This window comes from Panthera onca, chromosome D1, assembly GCF_046562875.1.
Source record: "Panthera onca isolate mPanOnc1 chromosome D1, mPanOnc1 haplotype 2, whole genome shotgun sequence".
In the NCBI taxonomy this organism is placed as follows: Eukaryota; Metazoa; Chordata; class Mammalia; order Carnivora; family Felidae; genus Panthera; species Panthera onca.
Window position 1 is genome coordinate 108,662,245 of NC_138348.1, and position 16,648 is coordinate 108,678,892.

At 49.7% G+C, this 16,648-nt stretch overlaps 1 protein-coding gene across 1 annotated transcript in view; it reads left to right on the forward strand.

Annotated features, from left to right (window-relative positions):
- Nucleotides 1–217: 217 nt before the first annotated feature.
- The window catches only part of SLC35F2 (solute carrier family 35 member F2), a 57,577-nt gene continuing 41,146 nt past the window's right edge, over nt 218–16,648 (forward strand). The window contains exons 1-2 of the mRNA XM_078433922.1: nt 218–327; nt 470–964. Of these exons, the coding sequence (XP_078290048.1) occupies nt 218–327; nt 470–964 (605 nt within the window). The remainder of the gene's footprint in view (nt 328–469; nt 965–16,648) is intronic.

Sequence of the window (16,648 nt, forward strand, 5' to 3'; positions counted from 1 at the left end):
GGGCGCCAGGCGCTGATCTGCAAATGTCCGGTCCGGCCGCGCGGGCCTGACAGGGGAGGCGCCCAGCCAGCCCGACGAGGGAGGCACGCGAGCGAGCGAGCGCGCGCGCGGGCGGGCACTGGGTCGGATCCCGCCGGCCGCCCAGGCACCGCCCCCTACGGTTTTCCCCGCCCCGGCACGTCGGGGGGTTCCGGGCGCCCAGACTGCAGGGGACCGCATGGAGGCGGCCTCGCCGGCGGGACCCGCTGCCCCGCAGCCGCGCGCCCGGGGGGCAGCGGGGGGGCTGGGCAGCTTGCTGCGCGGGCTCAAACGCCAGCTCTTCACCTGGTGAGTGCGGGGCGGGGGGGGGGGGTGTAGTGCCGGGGGGGTAGTGCCTCGCAGGGGCGAGGGTGCCCGCGGGCAGTGGGGGGGTGGGGTGGGCTGGGTAGCCTGCTGCACGGGCTCAAAAGCCAGCTTTTTATCTGGTGAGTGCGGGGTGCCCGGGGGGCGGTGGGGTGTGCCGGGGGCGGGGGCGGGGCAGCGGGGGTGCCGTGCAGCCTGCTGAGCGGGCTCAAAAGCCAGCTTTTCACCTGGTGCGTGGGGGAGGGGGGAGACGGGGGCAGCCGGGGCCCCTGCGCGCACGTGGCTGCCCGGCACACGCGGCCGGGGGGGCGGGGGGCGGGGGGGGGGGCGGCGGCGCGGAGGCGGCGGCCGCGCGGACTCCGGGGCCGGTCCGGGTCCCGGCGGCTCGGCACGTGCGGCCGGGACGCGGCCGCCCACCTGGCTTTGTGAAGCGCCGCGCGCTCCTCCCTCGGCGCCCTCTTGGAAATCGTGGGCTTGCGAGCGAGACGATTTGGGGGAAGTCGGCCGCGTGGGCGCGGCCGGGTCGCTCCCCGGTGCCCAGTCCCCTCCCCTGCGCGGCGGGCCGGGGCCGGACGCCCCGGGGATGTTGCGAAGGAGGGGTGTCCAGCCTCCGGCGCGGCAGGTGGGCGAGCCCGCGTTCTTTCGGCCGCCCGAGCGCGTCGGACCCGGCCCGCGATCCTCTCCGCTGACCGGGGAGTTCACCCAAGTGAGGAGTCAGGGCTAAGTTTCGCGGTGCCGCCGCGAGGTCGTGCGCAGCCTGCCTCCTTCCTGGGCCTGAGCGGGGTGCACGGCCCTCCCGGCGGGGGGGCCTCCCCCCCCCCCGAGCCGCCGCCGGGGTCGCCGTGCTCTGCGGGAAGCAGGAATGTGCTTAGGGACCGGCAGCGCCTGGGATGGGGTTGCTGGAGGGAGGCCGTGCCTTCTGGACTCGCACGTTCACCGAGTATCCGCTGGGTTGGGGTGCTGGGCTCAGCCGTTTCTATGGACGCTGTCATGTCATCTCGACCACTTTATGAGGTGGCACTCTTCCCACAGCCACTCTGCTGGTGGACAAAGGAGGCGAAGCCGTTTGCCGGAGGCCATGGGATGGCCAGGAAAGGGTGGTGCCCGCAAGCCCCGGTCAGACTGGGCCGTAACAACTTCTGGCCCCCGGCTCCTCGTGAAACAGGCTTTTGCCTTTATTTATCTACTTGTCTTCAGATGAACAAAGCACATTTCCCGTTGAAGATTGTGAAAACTCGTTTTCAAAACCGGGTCGAGAATGGTGTGTGCATTTTCGTCGTGGAAATGCGTGTAGTTCGCGATAGATGCCTGTGCAAAGTCGGGCCCAAATCGCCTTGGATCGTCCAGCTGTGTATGTCCTCACGCACGTCCACAGGCTCTCAGCTGGGAGGCAGGGGAGGGGAATGGCTCAGGGCCCGGTTCTTCTGCACTCTGATCCCGTCGGTGCCGCTTGCCGCTTCCCAGCCGGCTGACTTTGGGGAAGTCGCTTCACCTGTCTCTGTCCCGTTTTCCTGTTTGTAAAATGGGGATAGTAACGGTTCCCACCTTGTTGGGAGAATGTGAGGATTACGTGGCTGGGCCCACGGCCTGGTTCAGGGTACTGCTCTGTATCGGTCAGTCGTTAGCCACCATTAGCCCTCTGTTCCTGGGGGCTGGGAAATGGGGTGGCGTACCCCGAGGTGCCAGAGGCCCGGGGGATGGGCAGACAGTACGCCAGATGGGTACCCATTGAGCGAGATGTAATGACAAGGCTTAGCGATGATTTCTTTTTTTTTTTTTTTTTTCTCCGAATGTTCTAATCCTTTAGCAAGGATTAGCAATCGTTTCTTTTTTTCCTCCTAACGTTCTAATATTTTCAAAATCCTGGTATGTTGTAGTCAGGAGTATCTAATGTACTGGATCAGACTAGGAAACATTGCAGACCAGAATCCAAGGTGTCTGGATGGTTGCCAGAGGTAGGAATGAAAACCTTCATGAACAAAAGAGTTCTGCCAACCAAAAAAAAAAAAAAAAAAAAAAAAAAAAAGCTTCCAGCCCAAGATCCTTGGAATAAAGACGGATAAAGGGGAGAGTGCATCTTCCCCTCTCATATTTAGAAGAAGTAGAAGAAATCTCATATTTAGATAGAAAGATGAGATTTCTTCTATCTCTGAACACACTTTTTTTGTGTCTCCTTTATGGATTTTTACTTTCTTCCTTGTGTGAAAGCTGTTTGTGGCCATCTCATATTCCTGATGGACGCGATCCTTAACAGCAGGAATTAAGTCTTTTCCCTTTTTCTATCTCCCACAACCCTACCACATCAGTGAGTGAATGGAAGAAGGATGACAGGGTTCTAGAGGCTTCCCTTCCCGTTCTGCCACACTCACTGCACTCTCCCCTTTATCCGTCTTTATTCCGAGGATATTGGGCTGGAAGCTTTTTTTCGGTTGGCAGAACTCTTGTTCATGAAGGTTTTCATTCCTACCTCTGGCAACCGTCCAGACACCTTGGATTCTGGTTTGTAGTTTTTCCTTGTCTGATCCAGCAATCAGAAAAGTGCCGTTTACCAGATATCCGGTACTCCTTATACTCAATATTTTAAACTCTCGGTATTAAAACTCACCTCCCAAATTTGAGTTTGGCTTCGCAGATCCCTAACCTTGGCCACGGAACCATGGGGATGGGCAGAGGCTGGTGAGTGGGTGGATAGTACAAGGAGAGATAGTTTGTATGTAGAGGGACACGATTCTTTTCTACTCCTTTTACAAAAAAGGGGCAAGAATAGCCTTTTTGGCAACTGGGTACTGAACACAGGAGAAACATTTGGGGCCTGTTATCATTATGAGAGGCATGTATTCTAGGTAACCCCAACTCCTGATATACTTGCCTCACTAATAGATACTTTTTTTCCTTTGGTTAAGAATGTCAGATCACTCATTTGATGACAGTTTATTGAGGACTTACTATGTGCCAGGCATTCATGATGAGAAGCACCGTACGTTTCCAAGTGGACTCTGCTTGTAATTTAAGCTTTTGTCATTTATTGCTGTTAACTCAAAGACAAATAGTGTGATGGGATATGGGTTTCCAGGAGTACCTGAGGATATTTATTTAATTGTATATATTTAGCAACTTACACCCTAACACCTACAGTCTAATTCATGTATGAAAAAAAAAGCATGGCTTTTATAATGACTATCAAGTTTGCATCTGTAGCAAAAACCGTTAAATATTATTTCACTTACTTATCCTTTTCCCATTAAATAGATGGTAAGCTTTTTTTTGGGTTATATTTATTTTCAGAATTTTATTCTGATGAAAAATGAGTTTACATTCATTTTAAATACAATATGCAGACACATATAAAAAGAAGACCAGGGGGCACTTGGGTGCCTCAGATGATTGAACGTCTGACTCTTGATTTCGGCTTGGGTGTGATCCCAGGGTTGTAGGATCAAGCCCCACGTCTGGTTCCACACTGAACATGGAGCCTGCTTGAGATTCTCTCTCCTTCTCTCTGTCTCTGTGTCTCTCTCTCCCTACACCCCTCCCCCACCCGTGTGCTTGCACGCATGCTGTCTCTCTCAAAAATAGATTTAAAAATTCAAAAAATTAAAAAAAATAAAAAGATCAGAAACATTTACACTCCACTAACTATATCTTTATATTTTGTGTTTATTCCTAGTCTTTTATTTTTGAATTTTGTGAGGATGTCTGATGGATTACACTAAGAGACTTCTTGGTACAGTAATTTATTATTTTTAAGTATCGTGTTGATGTAGAATTATAGTTTTCTTTTCTTTTTTTTTAAAATATGTTTGAGAGAGAGAATGCGTGGGGGAAAGGGAGAGTGAGAATCCCAAGCAGGCTCCACGCTGACAGCCCAGAGCCCAATGCGGGGCACTGACTCACAGAACTGTGAGATCATGACCTGAGCCGAAGTCGGACACTGAACCGTCTGAGCCACTCCAGGCACCGTTAGAATTCTAGTTTTTAATTCTTATTAGTTTTTCTACATCTTTTCATTTATTTATTGTCGAAGTTGGTAAGGTTTTCGAGGGCACAGACTTTATCCCATTGTTTTTATAGCACAGTGCAGGACATGTGTTCATGTGTTCTTTCCTTTGCCCATCCTAGAGCGTCTGTGATGTTCCAGGTTCTAGACTACTCTGTGGCCCGCAGACTTGAATAGGATTTAGCGTGTGTTTCCAAGAGAAATCGAGTTCTGGTAAGAGGTTATGACACGTGTGGTAGAGGCGAGCACATAGTACAGAAGGCACAAAGGAGGGGGAAATAGAGCTCCCCAGGGTGAGGTGGGGCTGGGAAGCTTGGCAGGGAAGGTGATCAGGAATGTGAAGCAGGAATAAGGGTTTTCCAGGTGAACGAGGGGAGGAAGGGCAGTCCAGGTTTGGAGGTCCCAGAGAATGTAAGGAAAGGCAGGTCGGTCAGTGAACACGAGCACACCTCTGATTGTGCAGCCAAGGGCTTGGCCTTGTGGCTCCTCCTTTCTGTTCACGTTCTTTGTTTCAAAGGTTAAGGCCCAGATTTTTTTTTTTTTTAATCTCAGAGAGAGAGAGAGATAGTGTGTGTGTGTGTGTGTGTGCGCACGCGCGCATGTGCGAGGTGGGGAGGGGCAGAGGAAGAAGGAGAGAGAATCTCAAGCAGGCTCCATGCTCAGCAAGGAGCCCAGCTCGGGGCTCGATCCCACAACCGTGAAATCATGACCTGAGTTGGATGCTGAAATGACAGAGCCACCCAGGGGCCCCAGGCCCAGGAATTTTTGAACGAGTCACCGCACCTCGTTCATGTATTCACTCAACAGACATCTACTGAGTGCTCACTGCGTGCACGGCACAGTCTTAAGCTGGTCTGCCGCTCTGCCGGAGGGTATTGTTCTGTGGTGTTATTTAAGCAGAGGTGTAAGTCGAGGGGCTTTTTGTGGCCTGTGCAAGTGTGGGATTAGGAAACTCTAGATCGTACCAGTCTCAAATATCTCCTTCCTTTTGCACTTTCATCTGGGAGATTATTTAATTGACATCCACCTCTTCTGACCGCAGGACATGAGGGATCCTGCTTACTTTTTGTCACTGTTGCATACTCTGCCGAGCACAGCACCTACCTTATAATAGATGCACAGTGAACATCAGATGATTGAGTGAATCCCTAATTCCCAGTAGGAGTTTTATTGTAATCACATCTCTTTAAAACAAACAAACAAACAAACAAACAAACAAACACACACACACACACACACACATTCCTGGGGCGCCTGGACAGCTCAGTCAGTTGACCGGGTGGCTCTCGATTTCAGCTCAGGTCATGATCCCAGGGTTGTGGGATCAAGCCCCACTTCGGGTTCCTCGTTGACAGCACAGAGCCTGCTTGGGATTCTGTCTCTCTCTGCCCCTCTCTCCCTGCTCACGCACGCCCTCTCTCTCTGTCTCAAATAAAATAAAATAAAATAAAATAAAATAAAATAAGATACATTTCCGTTCAGGGCTGTATGTTTATAACGTAGTCATGTTGTGTTCATCTGTTTCGTTGTTTCTCAATCAACCTTATTGACAGTTTAGGTGGAATAATTCTTTGTTGGGGGACCGTCCTGTATGCTGTAGGGTGTAGCAGCAACCTCTGGTCTCTACCCGCTAGAGGCCAGCATAGCCTCCCCCCACCCCACCTCTGAGTTGTGACGAGCAATAATCTTCCCAGACATTGTCAAATGTCTCCTGGGGGGACAGAATCCCCCTTGGATGAGAACCTCTGATTTAGCCCTATTGTTTCTAACTAATTGCCGTAGAGTATTCTGTGACTGCCAGGTCCTCCAGTGGTGGCCCCACCCTAGTAGTTTTCTGCTCCTGGCCTCCACAAACTGTGGTGAGTGTGCCCCTACGTGTCCCCTCATGTCCTGGGGAAGAGCTAGAGGCCGGGCTCAGGTGTGAGTCCCTCCAGGTGACTTTAAGTAGAAGAGAGGGGATGAGCCCCAGGATGGAGAGTCCGTGGGCCTCACGGAATCCTGCTGGTTGCGATTCTCTCGTGCCCTGCAGGCTGTTCTGTAACCTCGGCTTTATCAGCAGCTGCTCTGGGGGAAGAAGGAGGTGGCCTCTTGAGGTTGTGGCCCATTAGCCCTGAGAGTTGGGAGGGGTGGGTGGAGGAATGAGTTTTGGCTGGACAGCCTGAGCCTTTTTATGAACCTCTCAATAGTGCAGGGCGTTGGGCAAGGGACAGGCAGTAATTGTCCCCGTGCAGCGTGGGACAGAGGTCTGGGTGGACTGCGCCAGCTTCTCTCCCAGGCGCCCTGAGTGGCCTCCGCCTGTTCTCCGCCCCCGGCTGTAGCCCTCTCCCTTGGCAGACCACTTGCAGACAACGTTTGTGTTCCTCTTGTCTCTGCTGCTTTCTCCGGGTTGCTTTGGGGAAATATGAGCTGACTGCCAGGGCTTACTCCCCATCTCGACAGCACTTGCAGAACATTCCTGGAGTCCCCCTCTCCCCTTCGGTCCCTGTTGTCACCGTGTCCCTGTAGCTTCCGTTTGTGCCTCTTCGTGCCGCAGCCGCAGTCCCATCCCCGTGCAGGAGCCAGATGACGTCAGATAAAACCAGAGACTGTCGGGAGCTGCCGGCACAGAAGAACTCACCCCTTATCGGACGTCTTCCTCACCTTCGTCAGTCAGGTCGTAGGCAGTCCTATACAGGTATTTTTGGACCTTTTGATGGCAGGCGAGTAACTTGCCCAAGTGCGCATGGCTGGTGAGACGTGGGCCGTGACAGTTTCATTGGCCTCTGACGACCAGACCTGCTTTACCGTTTCAGAAATCCCCCTGCGTTGTGTTCAGGCTGAAGCTTCGGACCTGCACCGGGTCTGCAAACACGGGGACGCTCTTGGGGTTCCCTGGAGGTTCCTCAGGGTCCATTATGGGGGCAAGTTGGGAAATAGGAACCGTGGGCTTCCGGGCCGGTCTCTGGCACCCGCCGGGTGTGTCGGTCTGCCTGCCTTGTAGTCGGACTTTTAAGCCAGATGCTTGGGGACAGGGTTCTGGAGCTACGGGAGGTCTGAGCGCTACGGGTGACTGGGTAGAGCTCTAGCTGTGGCCGTTTGTCCCATCCCTCCTCATCTTCCCTGCCCGCCGTCCTCCTTTACCTGAACACAACTATTGTATTTTTAGTCGTTTTCATTGTGGTAAAATATATGTAACATGAAATTTACCAATTGAATCATGTTAAGTGTACAATTCAGTGACGTCAAGTGCATTCACCATATTGGGCAGCCATCACCGCTGTCCAGTTCCAGAATTTAGTCATCATCCCATACAGAAACTCTGTATGTCTTGAACACTAGCTCTGCGCCCCCCTGTCCCTCAGCCCCCGTAAGCACCATTGTCCTTTCTGTCTCTGTGAACTCGACTATTCTAGATCCCGCACGTAAGTGCAGTCATGCGATATTGGTCCTTTTGTGAGGTCCAGACTTCTCGAGGCGAACTCCAAGGCTCCCCGTACTGGGCCACCTCCCAGAACATCACCTCCCTGGTGTTCCGGGGACAGCAACAAGCCTCTGCTTCCCCTGCACACGCCTTAGTCTGCACCTTTACCTGTAGCTTCCCTGGTGGATGCTTTCCCTGTCCGACCTCTTATGGCTGCTTCCAGAGTGTGGACATTGAGTCAGGTGGTCCTTTTCCCTTGTCTCTCTTCACACACATCTTGGCTTAGGTGCCTTCTGTCCTAACTCCTTGCATTTACCATATCATGACATAATAGGTAATCATCACCAGCCTGGGACAATGCCTTGAAAAAAATTTAAACAAAATTTTTAAGAATTCTTAAAAAAACTTTTTTTAATGTTTATTTTTGAGAGAGAGACAGACAGACAGACAGAGCATGGGTGGGGGAGGGGCAGAGAGAGGGCAACAGAGGATCAGAAGCAGGCTCCAGGCTCTGTGATGACAGCAGACAGCCTGATGCAGGGCTTGAACTCCCAAAGAAACTCGAGATTATGACTTGAGCCAAAGTCCAACACTTAACCAACTGAGCCATCCAGGTGCCCCTGTTTTTTTTTTTTTTTTTTTTTTTTTTTTTTAATGTTTATTTATTTTGAGAGAGAGTGTGCGAGTAGGGAGGAACAGAGAGGGAGGGAGTGAGAATCCCAAGCAGGTCTGAGATGTCAGCACAGAGTGACACGGGGCTCGAACTCGAACTCACAAACCGTGAGATCATGACCTGAGCCAAGATCAAGAGTCAGATGCTTAACCAGCTGAGCTGCCCAGGCGCCCCTAGATGTTAGTTCATCTTTGAAGTACCTCTGCTACTTAGTTTGTGCCTGGCTTTGAACTGAAATGGTAGCAGTTGGTTTCTAGGAGCGGTAATAATAACCTTTTTTCAACAAGATTTGGTAAATCCGATGAAGAAATTAAATTAGGCTATTTTTGAAGAGTTTTCAGAGATGCTTTGAACGGTAGTCACATCTGTGGAAAAAGCAAATTGCCTCCCAAAGTAATTGCTTGTGTATATAAGAGGGGTGTCTGGGTAGCTCAGTCAGTTAAGCATCCAACTTCGGCTCAGGCCATGATCTCGCGGTCTGTGAGTTCGAGCCCCACGTCAGGCTCTGTGCTGACAGCTCAGAGCCTGGAGCCTGCTTCGGATTCTGTGTCTCCCCCTCTGCCCCTTCCCTGCTCACGCTCTGCCTCTGTCTTTCAAAAATGAATAAATGTTAAAAAAAAAATTTTTTTTTAAATAATAATAAAAGACAGACTTGGTTGAGTAAAGCTTAGTTGGTGCACTTACAGCAACCTCAGTCTTCCAGAATCTCAGGGTGGATTAACTCGTGTAATCCTTATAGTAATTTTCTGTGGTGAGCATTATAATGCTGTCATTGCCAGCCCCCTTTGACATACGTGGGAGCGGATTCACAGAGAGGTCAAGTATTTTCCCCAACAGTCGTAGTCACATAGTAGTAAGGACTGCAACTAGCTTGCACCTCCTCCCCCCACAAGGCAGTCTGGCCCCAGAGCCCGTGCTCCTAACCACTGAACTACCCTGCCTCTTGTCAGTTGGGGAGCAAACAAACAAAAAAAAGACCTTGGACAGTTAGCACGGTTCCCCCACCCCCTCAAGCTTTTTGCTATTTATATCCCCAGGGGTGCCAGAGAGTACATAAAGTCACAGGATATATAATATAACACGTCTTCCTGAAGCATCATTTAATTAATTATATATATATGTATATATATATATATTTTTTTTTCAGGTGGGGGGGGCAGAGAGGGAGGGAGTTAGAGAGAGAGAATCTGAAGTAGGCCTTGCTCTATTAGCATAGAGCCTGACATGGGCTTGAACTCAAAACTGGGAGATCCTGACGTGAGCTGAAACCATGAGTCAGATACTTAACTGAGCCATCCAGGCACCCCACTTAATTTATTTTTTATTTTATTGTATTTTATTGTATATTTTTAAAAGTTTAAAAGTTATTTATTTATTTACTTATTTATTTATCTTGAGAGAGAGACAGAGAGAATGCGTGGGGCGTGGGCAGAGAGAGAGAGATTGGGACAGAGAATCCCAAGCAGGCTCCATGTTGTCAGCACAGAGCCTGATGTAGGGCTCAAACCCACAACCCTGAGATCATGACCTGAGCTGAAAGCCGGAGGCGGACGCTAAACTGACTGAACCACCCAGGCGCCCCTGTTTTATTTTTTTAAGTAGCCTCTATACCCAACGTGGGGCTTAAACTCATGCCCCTGAGATCAAGAGTCGCATGCTCCACCCACTGAGCCAGCCAGGCGCCCCTCATTTAGTTTATATTTTAGCCTCCGGCTGCATGGAGGTAGAGTAATCATAATCCCTGGCTCACGACACACGGTCACGGTGGGCCCACGAATGGCCGAACTACTATTTTTGTGCAGTACGTTCTGCAAACCCATCAGCAGCCCTAAAACCAGAATCTGTGATGGTAACTTACCTGCTCACACCTCTCCCACTCTCCTTCCCCAGCCAGAGATAATCTCACCATTCCCTTGCTCTCTCTCTCTCTCTCTCTCTCTTACAGTTTTGTACCTCTGTGTGTTTCTAAAAAGTGTGTGTTCATTATCATTTCTTTTTACTTTATTAAAAGGATATCATGCTATAGCTAACCTGTTGGGATTTATTTCCCCTTCTGCATCACACTGCCAAGATTCACGCATGCTATCGCCTAATGCTGCAAAAACCCTCCCTTTGACTCTCTATAATATTTTTTGCTGTGCATATGCCGTACTTTATTAATTCAGTTAATGGACATTTGTGTTTTTTCCAAGTTTTTTCCTGTAGTGAACAGGACTTCCAGGAACATTTTTCTTCAGGTCCCCTATCAATCACAGATAAGCATTTCTTTTTTTTTTCTTTTTTTTTTTTTTTAAATATTTATTTTTGAGACAGAGAGAGATAGGGTATGAGCAGAGAGAGAGGGAGACAGAATCTGAAGCAGGCTCCAGACTCTGAGCTGTCAGCACAGAGCCCGATGCGGGGCTCAAACTCACAAACCGCGAGATCATGACCTGAGCCGAAGTCAGACGCTCAACCGACTGAGCCACCCAGGCGCCCCTAAGCATTTCTTTTATACACACACTTGGTGCGCCATGGAGCATCTTGGTGGGGATAGCTAGATTTGGGGTATGTAACTAACTGTTCAACTTCACAGAATGCCAGACTGTTTTTCCAAAGTTGTGGTACCGGGGTGCCTGGGTGGCTCAGTCCATTAAGCGTCCGACTCTCGGTTTTTACTCAGGTCACGATCTCATGGTTTGTGAGTTCAAGCCCCACATTGGGCTCTGCACTGACAGTGCAGAGCCTGCTTGGGTTTCTCTCTCCCCCCTCTCTCTCTGCCCCCCTCCCCCCTACACTCACATGTGTGCTCTCTCTCAAAATAAGTAAACTTAAACAAACAAGGGTAGTGGTATCTCTTTACATTCCCTCCCACCGAGTAGGAGAAATCCTGTGAAACATGCATCCTTTCTAACGCCTGGTATTATTAGACTTCTAAAGTTTTGGCAGTCAGATGAATGGAAAGGGTATCTCTGATTTGCATATTCCTGATCGCTAATGCAGGTGGGTCTCTGTCTGCTGGCCTCACGTGTTTCCACTTGGAAGAGATACCCGTGTTGTCTTTGGAAGAACCAGGTTTTGCACGTTGCTTTTGTACTAACCCGTTGGCCCTGTACACAGTGCAGTTTACATGGAGTTTAAGGATCCCCCTTGAGAGCTCAAGAAGTTGGAGCTTGTATCGGGTTTCCTGCTAATGGTAATTTACTTCTCCTTGCTTAATGTTAAGAGGCAGTTCTAGTGAAAAGCTTGAGAGTTGGTTGGGTTTCATCAGGAGCAGTAGAAGCTGAGGAAGGAGGCGAGTGAGTTTTTCTGGTGTGAGCCCCGAGGAATGCTGACGGGCTCACAGGAAATCTCCCTGCCGCCCCCGCCTCTCCTTCCCTGCAGGCCAAGTGCCAGGAACTTTCTTAGATCAGGCTTAGGCTGCTGTTTTCTGGTGCCCGGTTGGTGTTGGATGAGTGTATTCGTGAGAAACCCGGCTCACCACGGGTGTGGGTGAAACAGGATTTATTACTTTACGGAACTGGAGGAGGTTAAAGTGCCAAACCACGGAGGGCAGGGACACAGCTGGAGTCAGGAAGCCAGCCACGGGGATTTTGTGTCTGCGCTTTGACTGGCTGTTGATTTCCTGCTTTGAACTACAGACTGCTTGATTGTCTTGACCTCGGGATCACATTTGACAGTTTAAACCACACACAGAAATAAGCAAATAAAACCCTTCGCTTTTGAAAACGGTATTTCTGTTTTAATGATCCACAGGAAGGCTCATTTAGATTTTACAGCAGTTGAAAAAACAGCCCTTCGAAATTTGTGATTTGGCCTCCGTGGGCAGGAAGCAGTAGGAATTTCAAGTTTTATGGGCTGTGACTTCTTGGCTGCTTGTTGAGAACAGGGTTAGTCTGTTTTCTTCCGTGCCTGTGCCAGACTGGGGTGGGTGGGGAGAGGGCGGTGTGTGCTAACCTCTCATCATCCAGGCTCTTGAAACACGGCGCACTCATTACCCCACGCTCAGCTCGTCCTTCAGAACCTACTCTACCCCTCCCTGCACCCACCATGCTGGCCCTTCTCAACTCCCGTTCCTCGCCTCTGGAGTGTGTTCCCACTGGTGTCCCTCGTAGAATTCTCAGAGGCGTCTGGGGGTGGGGAGGGTCCTGGAGCGAAGAGGCCAGTCCGCCGCATGTTGACCACAGTTTAACGCTGCCCCCTCCCCGCATCTAGGCTGCAGGACTCACGGTCCTCTTCGGACATGTATCGGAAAACTAGGTGATTTATAGACGTGTTTCACACTTTTCTCATTTCAACCGATCACAGATCAGAGAACAGAGGGAGGCTGTTGAATAGAGAGGTATTATGTCGTCTCTCGTTTTCTTTTTAAAAAATTTTTTTTTTAAAGTTTATTTATTTTTGAGAGAGACAGAGAGAGAGTGAGCTGGGGAGGGGCAGAGAGAGAGAGGGAGAGAGAGAGAGGGAGAGGGAGACACAGAATCCGAAGCAGTCTCCTGGCTCTGAGCTGTCAGCACAGAGCCTGACATGGGGCTTGAACTCATGAACTGAGAGATCATGACCTGAGCTGAAGTCGGATGCTCAACCGACTGAGCCACCCAGGCACCCCTTTTTAAAAATTTTTCTAATGTTTATTTATTTTTGAGAAAGAGAGTGGGGGAGACAGAGAGGGAGAGAGAGCACGAGTGGGGGAAGGGCAGAGAAAGAGAGAGAGGGACACAAAGTATTAAGTGGGGGGCAGAGAGAGAGGAAGACACAGAATCTGAAACAGGCTCCAGGCTCTGAGCTGTCAGCACAGAGCCCGACGCGGGGCTCGAACTCCCGGACCGCGAGATCGTGACCTGAGCCAAAGTCGGACGCTCAACTGACTGAGCCACCCCACTGCCCCTGCCCTCTCTCGTTTTCATTAGAACACCCCTTATTCAAATAATCGTTGAGCGTGTCATCAAGTGGGTTGTGCTCATCAGTGCCTACTGTCAGAGATGCAGGGTTAATTTGTGTCACTTGATCTCCTTGCATGGTGTCAGACTATTCAGTATTACAGGACTTATTTTATTCTCAGGGAGGCCATGCGTGGGACGGGAAAAGTACAGATTACTGAGTTTCTGACCTTGGGCGAGTTTCTCACTGGGACAGCTGTCCACATAGTCCCTATCTCGGGAGAGGTTTTGTGAGATTTAAGTGGAGTAACATACATAAGCACTTACTGTGCCACGTGACACACGCTTATTTTTATGAAGCTGCCTCACCTTTGTTAGGATCGTGGGAAAGGTGTTTGAGGCCCTAATAGTCGTGAGCAGTGTTCTTCCTGGGGGACAGTGACACACTGCCCGGATTGCTCCCCAGCTTCTACGATTTGCTAGCTGTGTGACACGGGGCACATTGTGCGATCTCCAGGCCTCAGTTTCTTTACAAATGGCACTAATTATAGCATCTACCTCATAGGATTGTTGGCAGGATTGCATGAATTAGGACAGTGAAATGTGAAATTGTTGGGCCAGTGCTTGGTACACTGATAGGGCACGCTTAATGTGGTGGATACTATTTTCACTGCTTAAAATTTTTTTTTTAATATTTATTTATTTTAGAGAGAGAGAGAAAAAAAAAAACAAAAAAACGTTAGTGAGGGAGGGGCAGAGAGAGAGGGAGACACAGAACCCGAAGCAGGCTCTGGGCTCTGAGCTGTCGGCATAGAGCCCGATGCAGGGCTCAAACTCACGAGCTGTGAGATTATGACCTGAGCTGAAGTTGGATGCTTAACTGATTGGGCCACTCTGGCCTCTATTTTCACTGTTGATAGTAACAATGGTAACAATAATAGTTACAGTAGTAACAAGAACAGTAATAGTAACATTATTAGATATTGTATAGATACATATATGGGTGGGGGCACTAAAATATCCCTGACATAGTTTCTGCATTTATAATCTAGCGAAGCAAATGCAACAGACATATAAAACACTCCAGACAGAGTATGGAAAGTGGGGGAAAGACGGCTACAACCCAAATGCCATAGGGTTTGAGAGGTCGGCATTCTGGAACTGAGCACATTTCTTACTTTCTTCCCATAGTTATTTTCTTGGCGTAACAGAATAGAAAGAACACAGGCTTTAGAATCTTTTAATTTTTATTTAACGTTTATTTACTTTTGAGAGAGAGAGAGACAGAGTGTCATCGGGGGAGGGACAGAGAGAGGGAGACACAGAATCCAAAGCAGGCTCCAGGCTCTGAGCTGTCTGCACAGAGCCTGACACGGGGCTCGAGCTCACAAACTGCGAGATCATGACCTGAGCTGAAGTCAGAGGCCCAGCCAACTGAGCCACCCAGGGGCCCCAAGAATCTTATTTGGATGTTAATCCAGTGCTGTTATTTGTTTATCCTATGAACCTTGCTAAAAGACCCTGGAATTTTGGCAAAATGACATCTGCATTTTAGGGTTTATGAAAATCCAGTAAGTTAATATACACAAGAGCTTAGTGAGTTTGAGCCCTGAATTGGACTCTTTCTGCTGTCAGCTCAGAACCTGCTTTGGATCCTCTGTCGCCCCTGTCCCTGCCCCTCCCCCACTAGCGCGCGCGCGCGCGTGCGCGCGCGCTCTCTCTCTCTCTCTCTCTCAAAAATAAATAAACATTAAAAAATATAAATATATGTTAGCGCTTAATACAGTGACTGTTACCCACTAGTTTCCCGTCCTTTTATGGCGTAGAGGGTATTAATGTTTCCCCTGTGTTCTTGACTATTTAAGAGTCATGTAGGACAATGTTCAAGAAGAGATCACTTAACTTACAATTTTTACTTTTGCTGGTTTGCATAAAACTAGTTCAGTAGTTTGTGGCTTGGTGACATGGATTTATTGTCTCCCTGGCAAATGATGAAAGTGGTTTAATCCAGGAAGGCTCCTGATCAGCTTTGTCTGCAGTTGTTTAAGAGATTCCTGTTTATTTGCTGTAACTGTCTTGTTACTAAGGGAATTCATTGAGATGAATATAAATAGTGAGAACATTATGATTCACGTGTTATTTTAAGGTATCATACCCATCGCTGACCTAGTGTATTACTCTTCTATTGCTGTCAAATTACCACAAACTTAGTGGTTTAAATTTTTTTAAATGTTTGTTTATTTTTGAGAGAGACAAGAGACAGAGCACGAGTTGGGGAGGGACAGAGAGAGAGAGGGAGACACAGAATCCGAAGCAGGCTCCAGACTCTGAGCTGTCAGCAGAGAACCCGACGCGGGGCTCACATACGCAAACCGCGAGGTCATGACCTGAGCTGAAGTCCGACGCTTAACCGCCTGAGCCACGCCGGCGCCCCTCAAACTTAGTGGTTTTAAACAACATGTTTATTGTCTGCCAGTTCTGTAGGACACACATCGGACGCGGGTCTCACTGGGCTGAAATCGAGGCATTTGGCAGGGACCTTGTATTCTCTTTCGGGAGTTCTGGAGAGAATGGATCGTTGCCCTTTTCTGCTTCTGGAGGCGGCCTGCACTCCGTGGCTCCTGGTGCCTGGTGCCCGCTCCATCGTCAAAGCCGGCAATGCTGCCCGTGTCTCTGACCGGCTGACTTTGCTTCTGTGGTCATGTCTCCTGACTGCAGCCGGGCAAGGTTCTCCCTTTAAGGACTTCTGTGATCGGATGGGGCCTCGCCGGATACTCCAGGATGAAGTCCCCCCCCCCCCCCCCCAAACGGTCGTCACAACTGCAAAGGCCCTTTCACCACGTAAAAGGAAAAACCTGTGTTTTCCTACACTCACTTCTTCTGACCACAAATGTGTGCGGGTTTTCCCTACATCCACCAATTCTCCAATGCTCCAGACCGAAACTGGGTGTCTCACCATTCAGTTATGACACTAACTACCTGGAGTTAGCACAGACCCCACAGGTTAAGGGCTCAGTCCCTCAAGACTGCCCTCTCCCGGCTCCTGACCACCCCCCCCCCCCCGCCCCGTCTTTATTATTTATTTATTTATTTATTTTTAACTTTTTAATTACCGTTTTATTTTTGAGAGAAAGAGATAGAGTGAGAGAGGGGGAGGGGCAGAGAGAGAGGGAGACACAGACTCCGAAGCAGGATCCAGACTCTGAGCTGTCAGCACGGAGCCCCACACGGGGCTCAAATTCACAAACTGCGAGATCATGACCTGAGCCGAAGTCGGATGCTTAACTGACTGAGCCACCCAGGTGCCCCATGGACCCCGCTTTTTAGACACCAGTTGTGAGTCCCAGGCTGTCGCCTCGTAGGGGGGGTTCTCATGA